This window comes from Accipiter gentilis, chromosome 6 (genome assembly GCF_929443795.1).
Source record: "Accipiter gentilis chromosome 6, bAccGen1.1, whole genome shotgun sequence".
In the NCBI taxonomy this organism is placed as follows: Eukaryota; Metazoa; Chordata; class Aves; order Accipitriformes; family Accipitridae; genus Astur; species Astur gentilis.
In genome coordinates, this window is record NC_064885.1 from 3,162,360 (window position 1) to 3,175,811 (window position 13,452).

Genomic DNA, 13,452 nt, shown 5'->3' on the forward strand with positions numbered 1-13,452 from the left:
CGATGTTACCTTCTTTTTCAGTAGGATGATACAGCCACATTGTCTTTTTTTCCCTCCAGTGTATCTCACTTCTTCATAATTCCTAGATCTTAATATTATTTAATATTTTAGGACAAATAAGAAAAATGAAATCGCAGCACAGTTTCTCTAAGTGTCGTTCATTTTTTGCAGAGGTATTTTTAATGGGGGCAGGGGTGTCCAGTAAAATGAAAAAAATGCCAAATGTGGAAATATTTTGCCATCCATCTTAAGAATGTCAACTGTAGAGATATTGTACCACTTTGTCAGCCCTTCATTTGTATATTCTGTGAAATTCTGAGACCACATCCAGGGAGGTACAGCTTCGACCTGTGCAATTTGTATGTGTTGGTTATAATTTCAATGTTGAAATAGTTCCTTTGTTAGTAAGATAGTCTTGGAGAGTTTCTCAGAATGATAGTCTTTAACATAAATTTTAAATATCCTTTCAGAGCAGGATTTTTATATCCAACACATTTGGAGATAACATAACCTGCTTTTTTTCCACATTGTTGTTTCTCCATCTTATTTTTTTGCTTACTTAGTCTGAGTAGAAATAAAATTTGGCACTTATGTGACTGACTTAATATTTAGCGTTTATTTGGTAACACTTTTTTCTGTCCTTTGGTATTACACAAACCTTTCTTCTTGATCTTGCTCAGTATTTAGCTTGTAATTAAGCAACGTTATTCCAGTTAAGAAAAAAAAAAAGGCGGATCTCTATAGTTTAAAAACCTTTAAATCTGAAAAAGCAGCAATTTGACATTTATGTGAAAATCTACTCAGTAAGGCTATTATCTGTAGCATTGTGCTTTTTATTCGTACAATTGAACCTCTATTCAGCACTTAATAAAGTAATGTGTTGCAGGCAGTTCAGTTTGTGTCTGAGTGATTATGAAGTGTTTATGACAGCTTCTAAGCTGACACTCTCCGTAATGGTGTTACATTGACTTCTAAACACCTTTGCAGTCTGCCTCCAGGAGTGTGTGTCTCTTTGCAGTCTGAGTGGTTTCACATTAACATCTCCTTGGAGTAAGATCTTTGACTACAGAAGTGTTACTTGCAAATGGAAGATACCATTAGGGCTGCTTCAAAGGACTGAAATAATGTTTGGACTGCTGGGTGCTGAAGTAACGGCTGGGGTTTTGAAGTGCAGCGTCTAAATCTGTATTGCATAAGAAGCGGAAGGTGTCCGTCCAAACGACTTTTCTTTGATGTTTGTTTTGAAATGGGGGTGGGAAGGTTAAAAGTGTTCTTAAAATATGCCTCGCTAAGTGGGGAGAAATCTGGGAGTACACAAAAGTATGACTAGAGGTTCCTATTTGATAATTGTGCAGTGTAGTTTCATGTTTTATTTGGAATTTGTTTTTCCCTTGCTCCCAGTTTCATGTTTCAAATACAATTGGAAATGGTTTCTGCCTGATGTGGTTTCCAAGTATCTGTTCTAGATGTTCCTGTTCAGGGAAATGCATGTTGGCTGGTTTTGTGGCAGATAATTTTTTTTTCATTGTATGCTGAAAGTTTCAGAAGTAGAAAAATCATCTTATAACGGTTCATATTACAATTAAAAAAGAATGATCAAGCTTGAGTTGAATAAAGTAGGAACTACCAAAAGGAACTCTTAATAACAAGCTGAGATGTATATTTAACAAAAAAATACTTAAAGGCTGTGGTATAATGATGCTGCCACAGACTGATGGGATGTGTCAGCCCATATGGTAGGTGACTTCCATTTGGAGACCTCTGGAATGCAGAGGACTCATTGGACAAGGATGGCATCACACACTGCCATTTCTCCACTGCCAGACCTTAAATTTCTTTAAATGCTGCTGTCAATAATGCTATTATTTTTAAGTTGTTAAAACTGCAGTTGTACAGCAGATGGTGTGTGTATGTGGATGTGCAGATGGATGTATATGGTAAGTCAGACATGCCAGTTCCATTTTGTTTTCTCAACTGTTTATCAAAAGCCCTGTCTGCTGGGGTTTCAATGTGGTCTTCTTTGTAATTCCTTATCCTTTGTAATTCTTTCCCCTTTTGGAGCTGGGAAAAGGACTAATCACTTACCACATCGTAAGCTGCAATCCTTCCTCTGTCCAGACCTCCTCCTGGTAGAGGGAGGGTACCACTGTTAAGACTTGTATTAGCCACTTGGAAAAACATAGTAATGACCTGACCTGGTAACCCTGAAAAATGTCAAAGGACTTTACAAAATATCTATGCAAATAATTTTCTGAGGTTTGGGGTTTTTTACACTGAAGATGCTAGCAGTGTGTAAGAAATTTTCTGGTTTTACACTCATTAAGTGACCACAGAACTGTTGGAAGGTTTTTTTTATTCATATCGTACCCTACACCAGTTGGGGAAAAATAATAATAATAAAAAAAGCACGTGCAACAGCCTTTGAAAAGGCTGTGGTGAGAGGTACCTGAAGAGTCCAAATAGCATTTCAGGTAGCTCTTCTTGGATGGAGTCAAAGCTAAAATGAAGACTCGTGAAGGTTGTTAATACCCTTATTCTACCTGCTTACCATATTGTCTGCAGCATTCTTGTCGTTGTGTAGAAATGATTAAAACCAATGCAGAACTGTCCCCCAAATTAGAATTTTATAAGGGAGCCTGCAGCCTGATCATGCTAAAGCTCCTCAAAATGTATGACAAAGTGAGAACATTGAGGAAACTGTAACCAAAACCATTTCTAAGCTTTCATTGTTTTTTAAATTCAATTAGCACTGTCATAATTTTAAATGCTAGGTGCAATTTCATACTTAATTCAGTCTCTAGAGTAGACAACTGTAACATTCTTTGACCTTCTAAATTCTTACAGTCTCTGGATAATTACAGATAATTGTTTTGAATGAAAAAGCAGGCTGTTTGAGTTTCTAAACTGAAGTGATAAAATTTGCCCTTTTACTTACAGTCCTTCCTTGCTCTCTCAGTAGTAAGAGGACTGGTAGTAGTCTTTAACCCAGTATCAAACAGTAGTTTGTCGTGGTATCTGTCAATTGCTTGTTGTCATATTATAACATCACATCATGATCTCTATATCATATTTAAAATATGTATCAGTATATTAAAAAAAAACCAACAACCCCTCTTGATATCTTCCCTGTGGTCTGCGACAGTTTAATATACAAGCAGTTCCTTTTATATAGTTGCACAGTAGTTTAAGCACTGAGTTTTGAACTCAATTTTGTTTCAGTTTGGTGTATGTTTGACTTTTTTCTTTTTTTTTTTTTTTTTTTTTTTTTTCTTCCACCATGTGAAAACCATTTTCTATGGTTGGAAACTATTAGTTATCCTTAGTGTGAACAAAACTTCCTTTGTTCTGTTTTTTTTTATGGGTGCAAACTGGTATGCTCAAACAATAAAGCTCTGTCATCAAAAATTAACCAGTGCTCCAGATTTCTGGTCTGTCATATTTTAAGCCATAGCTCAAGATGTCTAAGTGGAGGAGAGAGTTGTTCTTCCTCTTTCAATCTGTCATTATTGGAAGAGAGCGATGAAGACTCGACTGGGGGCCGGGTTTTGAATCGGCATGTTCTTTGCTTGCGGCCTTCCATGTAGGTCTGGGGCTTGTGGTTTGATACCAAGCGCTGGGAAAGCTGAAATGTTCTATCAGACCAGCTTGGAGCCGTCATCTTGGATTCACTCTTTCATAGAACGAGTACCTGAAGCTGCTTTTATAGCTTAATATTCAATTCTTGAAACCTGTTTGGAAATATTCTTGGCTTTTGGAATGGGAAAGAAAAACTTTTAAGAGCTTTGAAAGCTGCCACAGGGACTTGCTACTTAGCTGGATCAAATCCAAGATGGCAGCCGCAGCCTACTTTCTTCACAGGTGCTTTTTGAAGAATTTAGAGCTCTGTTTTCAGTTCATGAAGTCTATTTATATTTTGTCTATGCTTATGAGACTCTGTAGCTCAAGGGACTGGTAATGGGATGTGGAGCCTTTTACGTATACTTGCCAGCCCACATCTCACCCAAACTGGCAGTGACAAAGTTGTTAGCCATTTAGCGATGGGGCTGGGCTTCTGTTAAATGTAGTTCCTTGTCCCACTTTAGTTCCTAGAGGAATGTGTCCCATTCACAGAAAAGATTGGCTGTCTGTGTTGGCTGTCTCAGGAGTGAGATAAGGCCTGAACTGGCAGGAAGATCAGACTATATAAACTCTCTACCCTGAAGATGGTGCTTTCACTCAAAATTGATACATGTGGCCTCAGCAATTGTAATAAAATTTTATGTTTTATATAGGTAAATGGAGGGCATTAGCATGATTCTGATTAACCACAGTTAACTCAGATTTTTACAAGGCTGCAAACAGCAGAAGCTTCTACTGGTGGTAGTGTTTAAAAAAAAGTTAATTATAAGTCAAAGAAAATCTTAAACTTTAAAGCCCCAATGCATTTTTCAATGCCAAGCAAGCCAGAAGAATAACCAAGCTCTTACTAATTCATGGCATACAACAAAGTCCAATGCCTTCTATGATTTCCTGTTTCTATAGAACACTTAAGGACATACAACAACAAAAAAAAAGAAAATCCCTTGAGAAAACTGTTATTTTATGGAGCTGTGGTAGGTTAAGTTTTAATTTGATCCCTGTTGAAGTGTCACATCCAGATTTTTTGTAAACTTCTTTGTGCCTTTTACTGAATTTGGCTTTTTCTTTACAAGTGAGATGCCAGTGATCGGGTGGCATCTTGTATTTTCATTACAAAACCTACAGTGGGGGTATGTCTTAAGATTTGCTTCTTCTTGGCTCCCAGGTGTCAGCAACTGCTAAGTACGTGAGCAGTACAGATGGCTGAAGTTATCTGAACCTTTACTTGCTTTTTTTCTTAGTTCTACAAAGTTTCTCCTTTCCTGGGGAAAAAAAAAAATCCTACACGGACTGAGAGGAAAGGACCTGTTGCACTACAGTATTAAACATTACAGTGGTCTCAAAACAGGAGTTAACTACCTATAATCTCGTCTTTGTTACTGTCAGATCCTGTGGCTTTGGTTAGTCCATTCAACCTTTCTTTCTGTAATTTCCTCACAGTATGAAATGATGAAATAGTTATCTTTCAAATAATCTTTTAAATAACTACTGAAAGTAAAACCATTATATGCATGAAAAGTCCTGGGCTGGGATTTTCATGTTAGGTGCTGAAGTACAAATAAACTTCATTTGTATTTGTACATTTTAGGCTTTTCTTTGAAAATCTCAGCTTTAAACTCTACCAGGTCTTGGCATCACAGGCTAAATAAACATGCTTTCTGGAGTTCACTATATTTAAGAGCAGAAACTGCGTTAAGAAGGTTTGGCCTTCTTAGTGTATCTTACTTTTGGGACTATAACTTTATTTGAAGTAGATTGGAGTTAGAGCTGATGTGCTGGCATAGTTAAAATGTAGGAGGAGGTGACTGAATTGGGTTGGCTTATTTTATGTGAATCACTTCTTCCATACTTTTGTTATGCTAGTTCTTTTCCCTCTTGTTTTCATTCATAGCTATTGATGTGCATACACATGTGAAACGGTATTTTCATGATTTTGGGGAAAAAATCTTTAATTGCCAATAATAATAGTTCCAAAGCCTTATATTTTTTTTCGTCTCTGTTTCCTCCTTTCCCTTTTCATAGAGCTGGTGTGTTCTGATGGATAGAAAACGTGCTACTGTCTTCATCTTTTTTCATCTCTTTAAAGAGAGAGAATAGAAATTTTTCTCACTTTCTTCTTAGCTGCGCTCTAGTTTTTTCCAGGTTGTGTCTTCTGGATGCAGATGTTATATATGTGCTTTTTTTCCTCCTTTTTTTCTTCCACATGTCCTCCAAACTCATGACCTGTTAAAAACAATTGGCAAACCTTTACTGAGTTGATTTCTGATCATCATTCTTTTGTCTTGAATAGAATCTGGTCAGCAAGTTCTTCAGAGCAGAGGCCTCTAGCTGTCCATGAGGGAGAATTAAACCTGTTTTGCAAAAGCTGGAGTACAGCAATGTTGTATGTTGTTCAGATGATGCTGCTAGCTGGAAGAGGAGAATCTGCTATGATTGCAACATCTGCCTAATAAAATAAGAACAGGGTAGACTAAGGGATTAATTCTCATATTGATTACAGTTTTAAAACTGTTGTGTCCATCAGGAATAATTCTAATCGCATCATTAACAGTAATGTTGATTCATACCAATGTGGAACTGCTAGCTGTCTGCAAAACTAAAATGGCTAAGAATGTTATTTTCCCCAAATTTGTGTAGCTTGAATGTTATTCCAGGCGTAATATGGAAAAGCAGTAGTTCTCTACATTCTGTGTTTACTTGCTGTGTACAGAATGATGGGCTACCTCTGTAACAAATGGTGTTTTCACAATAATCTTATGACAGACATGTGCTTCAGTGGGTTAGGTTTCATTCTGGCCACATTATCTAAAGCAGTGATAATAAATAATGAGGCTCCGGGTTAAGATTGGAAGTAAGCTAAGAGTCTGAAGTGCTATACTTATGATTTGTTGGTCAAACAGTAGTAGTATTTTAACTTTTTGAATGTGTGATCTGAAGTGCAGAAAGAAATGAGAACAACTATAAAATGACATTTCAAAAAGCTAACTTGGATTTATGGTTTATTGATTCATAAGAACCTTGTTCCAAATTGTGTTCACTTTTGATATTGTAAACTGCTCGTTTGGCAAAACTTTATGCCAACATGTTGGCAATGTTCTTAGTCTTATTACATCTGTTTTAAGTTGTTGGTTATTTGGAAATGAGCTTCATAATGTTTGCCATTTTCCTGAAGTTTGACATTCTGTATCGGATCCATTACCAGGCAGTTATGAAAATGCATTCTGACTGACCATTTACAGGAAGTCTGGAAATTCTTCTTAACTGCTTCTGGTTTAATCTTGTCAAGATTGCCATTAGTGACAATTAGTTTGACCCCCTTTTTGTAAACATAATTTTCACACCTTGAGGCTGTTGAATGTACCAATATATCAAATTTTCTGATCTTTTACCACCGACAGTTGCCACTCTTGATCATTGGTCAGTTAGCATTTTTCTTTGAAACAAGCACTGTGTAGAATAAATGCTTGTGTTCCAGGTTCCTAGAGTTTTTGTTAATTTTAGTCAGCAGTCAACTTTCAAGTCTTGTTTCTTTTAAAACATGTATAGTCATTATTAATATAGTGCTAGTATCTCATTCAGGCAGTCTAAGGCACGCATTGCTAGAGGCAGACCATCTTTGTTGCTATAATTTGTGTTATTCAAGACTTCTAAGATATTCTAATTTAGAGAAATTGTGGATGGTTGTTTAGAAAGGCAGTATCTTACCAACTTACTTTCTTACCTACCTTTCGTACAATGTCTTTCTACCTATGTTCTTACCTACTAAACATATATATTTTTATAAGTGTATATATTTTTTTTTACTTTGTATGTTCATAATGCATATGTTTTGCAGATCAGTGGGGAAGCTCAGGAACTCTTTTCTGTCCGTCATGGTCCAGTTCGAGCTGCACGGATTTTACCAGCTCCACAAATCAGTAAGTATATACTTATATGGCTCATAATTAAGCATAAGTTGTTTTACAGATCTTTGTCCAAATCATTGCTACAACCTGATATGTAAGATTTTTCCATTCATTTTAAACTGTTACCTTCATAATAGCTTTCTATAACTATTATTTACTTGGTTTTGCTTTCTACTCCATGATCCAGTGCTTTCTCCAGTTTCATCTTCAGATTTTTAGCTTTGGTGCTGCTTCCTTTGTAGTTCAGAGGATATCTAGGTATATCTGTGGTCAGAGATCAGTATGGAGATGTTAACAATTCTATTTAGGAATATTTATTATCAATATTTTATTGTTATAAAATAATATTGAAATTATTTTTTATGGCAAGGCAGTGGCTGATAGCAGTAGATCTAGAAATTGTCAACGTTTATTAAAAACTCCTGTTATAGTACATTATAAAGTCTATTCATAATATGATGCCGTTCTAAACTCTTCAACTCTTTAAAAGGTTTTGGTTACCCATTCAGCAGGTGAAACTGAAACAATGCAAGTAAGATAATGCAAGAAGTAGTTGGTCTAAGTAATATAGTTTGTACAAAGAGAAAATGTCCTTTTTTGATTATTAAAATATTTTATTTATGAAGAAAATAGAAAGTATTTTCTAAACTGTGAAATTATCTAGTCTATTAGTGCATGCATTAAGTTTAGCAATTGCAGCTTCTTATGAGGTTTTTAAAAAAGGCTGCTTTTGCACTCCAGTAAAAGTAACAAGACAATGGAATTTGTCTTTTGGGTTGGTACTAGTTTCTAATTTGTTCCTCTTCTGCTTATTTTATGTAAAATTTATTCGAACAGTTTGACCTTTTTAGTGGCTGAACTTTTACCGTGATCCCTTGAGTACCAATAGGCACCTTCTCTCTTTTACTGCTTAAATAGAGTTTTATCAGGTTCTAAAACAAGCTGCTTAGTTTGTTTAGCAGGATTGTTTCAGAAATTCTGAGTTAACCCCCTGGAAGAGCTTGCTGCAAAATTTGAGCAACTATGCATAAACAAGCAAATCCCTTAAAAAAAAATAATGGCACTGTTCAATCTAATCACAAAATCTAATTGTAGACTTCTTAAAGGCCTCAGATTTGATGGTGTCCTGGCTCATTTTTGGTTACAGCAACATTTTGCTTATCTACTCTCCCTGTAACTTCAACTGGGCAAGCTATTCTGTACAGCTGCTGAGTCGTATTTCTGGCTTAAATTGGTTGCCATGTTTTACTTCATGGATGAAAAGAATGTACTTCTAGTATGGCCAAGGTTTTTTGGGATTATGCTGGATTACAAATTTTAGTAGTATATTATGAATTAATTAGTGAACTCAAAAAATATAGCCTAAAGTCTAATTGTTTAAATTATTACAAAAATAGTAAATTATAATAATTTTGACTGTTTCAAAGAAAGTAAATGAAGAAAGTTAAAAGTTTAATGGACACATTGTATATTGTTGCAGTGATTTCCTGAGCAAAGTAATAGAGAAGCATGTTGTGCCTTCTGTTTTTTTGGGAACACTGCATAATTCCTGATGAGCTATGTTTTTTTGCTGTTGTGTGTGTCATTAAGTAATGGATATCTATGCGCCTTCCTCTCTCAAAGGGGAAAAAAAAAGGAGAAAGAGTGTAAATGAAAACGAAGTAAATTAATTGAAGAACCTATAAATTCTGTTTTTTCTGATAGCAAAATAGTGCTTTACGATTTTTCAATCTACTAAGTTACACTGCTTATGAACTCCTTTAAGCAGTTACTGTGTTTCTGTCTCTAAATTGCATATATTTAGCATCTGACAATGATAGTTGTTACATTAGAAAACTATTCAAATTAGCTCATATTAAATTAAGCCAAACCTTTTAAAAACATGTTTTGGTCTCTTTTTACATGGCTTGGTTTAAATAAATCTTTGATTAAAAGTACATGAATGTATCATTGACCAGTATCTGGAATCAGATAAAAGTAAAGCTGTAATAAGAGGCCTTAGATAACTAACACATGAGCTTTAATGATTCTGAACAAAATAAAAGGAATTTGTAAAGGAGAAGCTGATTACCATCAGTAGGCTCAAACACTATTTTACTGTAAAGCTGTAAAAAGGGAATTATTGAAAATAGGACTCTCTTGGTGGATGGATTTGGCACGTTCCTAGAAGCAGATCTTAGTTTGTGATAAGAAGCTCATTCCCAGGTGTGAAAGGAAAGCTCATGGTTTTAACTTGGTGACTTTACAGTAGCAGAACTTAATAGTTTGTCAACTATTTTGTTAAAATACTATAGTCCTTTGATGTTAGATCCTCTGCTGCATCATGTGCTTCATAGCATAGTAAAGTATTGTTTCAAAAGAGTCATTTCATACAGGCTTATTTCATGCAGGCTTATTGCAAAGGAGACCTCCTCAAATCTGATTTAGCAGGTTATAAGTGGTCCTAGTAGCAGGAACGTGGTGCAGTATCTGGAGCTGGCCTTGCATGCTGCCAACTCAGATCTGATGAGGTTTATTAGTTCAGGCTCTGTGCCATGCTTGAGCAGTTAAATGGCTCCTGGAACTGTTCTGACCTGGCAGCTATACCGCAATGTTCGTTCGGGGGTTTTGTCTGAGCTAACAAACCAGGCAAGACCTGACCTGGCCCAGCACTGCCGCACTTTGATGTCTCTGTGTCCGTGGCATGGTTGGTCTGCAGCCTGGCTAAGATGTCCATAAAGAATTGAGAGATTTCTGTAAATAACACTGACAAATGTCGGCATTAACTTGTCTCAGTGGGCAGAGAATACCTACTGTTGCCGTCAACAGTAGATGTGGCTTTGATTGTTTTCCAGAGCCTGCAATATAAATGGCCTTTTTGGAGACTGAAGGTTTACACTGTGACCAAATTTCAGGCTTAAGAAAGGAGTTAAAGTTGCATAGCTAATATTCAGAATATGAGAACATCTCTGGACACTGTCAGTCTTAGAAATAAGTATACTAAGTCCTGGCACTTTGCGTGCCACATGCTGCGTTATCTGCTGAGCCATCTGGTTGGCACGGCTTCTTAACTTGCGTAGCTCTTCGCTTTCAAATCTGTATGCTGTGATTGAGTTTAGTACTTACTTGTATATATACAGGTGCCTGGTTTGCCGGGCTCTGGATTTTTCTGTGTCTTCAGATAAAACAAGCATGCAAAGATGTGTTTGAAGACAAATTGATGAGAGTTTGTGATTATTAGAAGGGAGAACATATTACGTGGTAGATACAAAACAAAGCTGGAACTCTCCCAGTTAAATTTAGCTACCATTTTCTGTGAAGAGGCAACTACCATTGGCAACATCATTGTAGTTAATGATAGTGAGAGAACCAAGCAAAAATCAGGGTATATTAACTCCTTCCTCCTCCATTTTATATGATTCAAATTTGTGATGTCCTCACTACTCCTCAAGTTACTCCATATTGGGTTTCCTCTCACACAATACCTAATGGCTCTATTTAGCCATGCTAACCTAATTCTTCATATTGTTTATGCAACATGTTTTTCTAATTTTTCACCACTTCCTCTAGGTGATGCTTTCTTCATTTTTCTGAGGTAACTGACTGCACAAATACTTACTTGTAGAATTGAAACGATACCGAGTTTGACTTCTGTATATTTTTAAGTATTCAGTCTTGGATATTCCTGCATTTGTCTTGTGCTTTTTCTTTCTTAATTAGCATTTCCATGATATTTATAGAAACATTAAAATTTTACTTATTTATGTTTTCTGTAGTAGTTGTATGTTCTTTGACCTATGAAGTCACTAATAAAAGAGATTCAGAACTCTCTAGTACTTTTAAAAATTTGTTGTGTTTTGACTTCATTTTGAGGCCTGTTGCATATATACTTCTGAAATCAGTGCTAAGGAAATAAAACATTTACTTCGGATAGCTTTGCTGTTCTTTTCCTACAAAATCAGAATACTGCTGCTTTCTGAAGTGAGTAAGTGCTACAGTCTCCCATTTTTCATTACTTATCCCAGGTCATTTTACAAAGCCTTGGCCAAATACCTGCTTTCTGCCTTGTGCTACCCCATTTATTAAGGCAGGCTTGCATAGTTTAAAAGTCAATCAAGAAACTAGGAAAAGCTGCAGGAAGAGCATTGTGTGTGGTAATTCATGTTTAAAGGGTACATGATGACAGGCTTGTGTGTTGAAGTTTAGATCAGTCATTGTCTGTAAAACCTATTTCCATGTCTCAGCATTATGAAAATAAATGCCTCCAGTGAACTGAATTAATTTGTTGCCATTTTCTAGATTATGCTGCTTGCAGAAAAGATGATATAATAGTCCCACATCTCTCGGTGAATTTGACTGCTTAGTCAAATTGACTGATAAGGGAAAAAAAAAAAAAGTAAGAAAGGAAATAAAAGAAAGAAATCAGAGGTATTATGTTTAAAACAACTATAAACCAAAGGAACCTTATGGATGAATGGTTGAAAACTAGAATTAACATGAAAAGCTAAAGTTAATCAGGTGACAGAATAGTTTTGTATTTGAAACTCTAAAACTGTTGAAAGTTTAAATTTTGCAGCAGATTTATCTCTGTACTCTACTGCTTATATCTTTGATGTTGGTAAAATAAAATTAGAACCTCAAAAGCTGACTCAGCTTTCTGTGCAGGTATACTTAAAAGAACTATAATACTTAGGTTGCTCTCTAAAGGAAGGCAGATGTGAGTTTTGTATTCAACCACTTGGGTGGCTTAGTGGTTTTAAGTCCTTGAAAGCCAAAATAATTGCATAGTATGTATAACAGAGGACCTAGCCCTACAAGCTGAACAAGCAGTAGCAGTTGGTAGCTAGATTTGGATTGGTGTAAGTGGGTCATGCAGGTGCGCATTTAAGTTTTGGTGTTTTGTAACTGTTATGTGGGTTGTTATGGTATAATGAATGTTAATGTGCATGGATTATAGAAATTACAGAACAGAATTCTCAAGCGTAGCAAGTAAGCCGTTTATAGCTATTATGGGGAAGAATTTTGGAGCACGACATTTTAAAATACTAATTTCTTTGAAGCTGTGCAGGCTGACCTGTATGCCACCATTTCAATTCTGGCCATATCACATCAATGCTTTAGACAAGTACACCTTAAATTTTTACCATGTTAGACTGATATGTCTTTTAAGTTTTGGGGTTGGTTTTTTTGTTATTTTTGTTTGTTTGTTTGTTTTTTAACAAGATTCAATCAAAATATTTCTATCTGTCTTCGGTTAATGTGTGACTCTAGAAACATTGATCTCTGTGTTTCAAGGTTATCTTTTCATTTTTTTTCGTACAGAAGCTACATAGTTATCAGAGAATAAAACTATGGTGCTGCGGAGTAAAAACCAACTTTCTGTAAACATGCACAGCTCTGTCTCTTTGACAGAACTGCCACGATAATGTTTTCCAGCCAGTGTTGCTTCTTGCAACGTTGCTGTTTTACCTCAGAAATGGGAGGGTGGAAGGGGCAGAGGAGGCAGTAGGCATGGAAATCAACTGGAGTTGGAGGGGGTTCTGGGGTGATATCTTTGGGGGGATGTAAGAAACAGGTATGATGATGCAGGTACTGGAGAGGGACTTGGATACTTGAAATGTCTGGGTGATGCTGGGAGTTAAGGGAGATAGAATATGATGCTCATGGTCTAGAACATTAATCCTAAAGGAGCATCTGAAGTGGCAGGATGAGGACAGTAGTTGCAGCGCCATTGATCAGGCATGATATTGAATAATGCAGTTAGAGCTTATTTGTGCAGAAAAAGGAGCATTTATAGCTACCCTGAAGCTGAGGAAAGAATTCATACACTATTCTTAGGTCTGACTCGAGCCTCTTCACTTCTGTTTCAGGTAGCACATATATGCTTTTTTGCATTTGTGTTCAATAAGGAAGCAGACACAAAATGGTAGCCATTAAGAAATGTTAAGAA

The 13,452-nt window shown here is 36.1% G+C and overlaps 1 protein-coding gene across 8 annotated transcripts in view; it reads left to right on the forward strand.

Annotated features, from left to right (window-relative positions):
• The window catches only part of BCAS3 (BCAS3 microtubule associated cell migration factor), a 376,521-nt gene that overhangs the window by 13,119 nt on the left and 349,950 nt on the right, over positions 1–13,452 (forward strand). For all 8 annotated transcript variants that reach the window (XM_049804065.1, XM_049804069.1, XM_049804071.1 and 5 more), the window contains exon 6: positions 7,454–7,535. In XM_049804065.1, the coding sequence (XP_049660022.1) occupies positions 7,454–7,535 (82 nt within the window). The remainder of the gene's footprint in view (positions 1–7,453; positions 7,536–13,452) is intronic.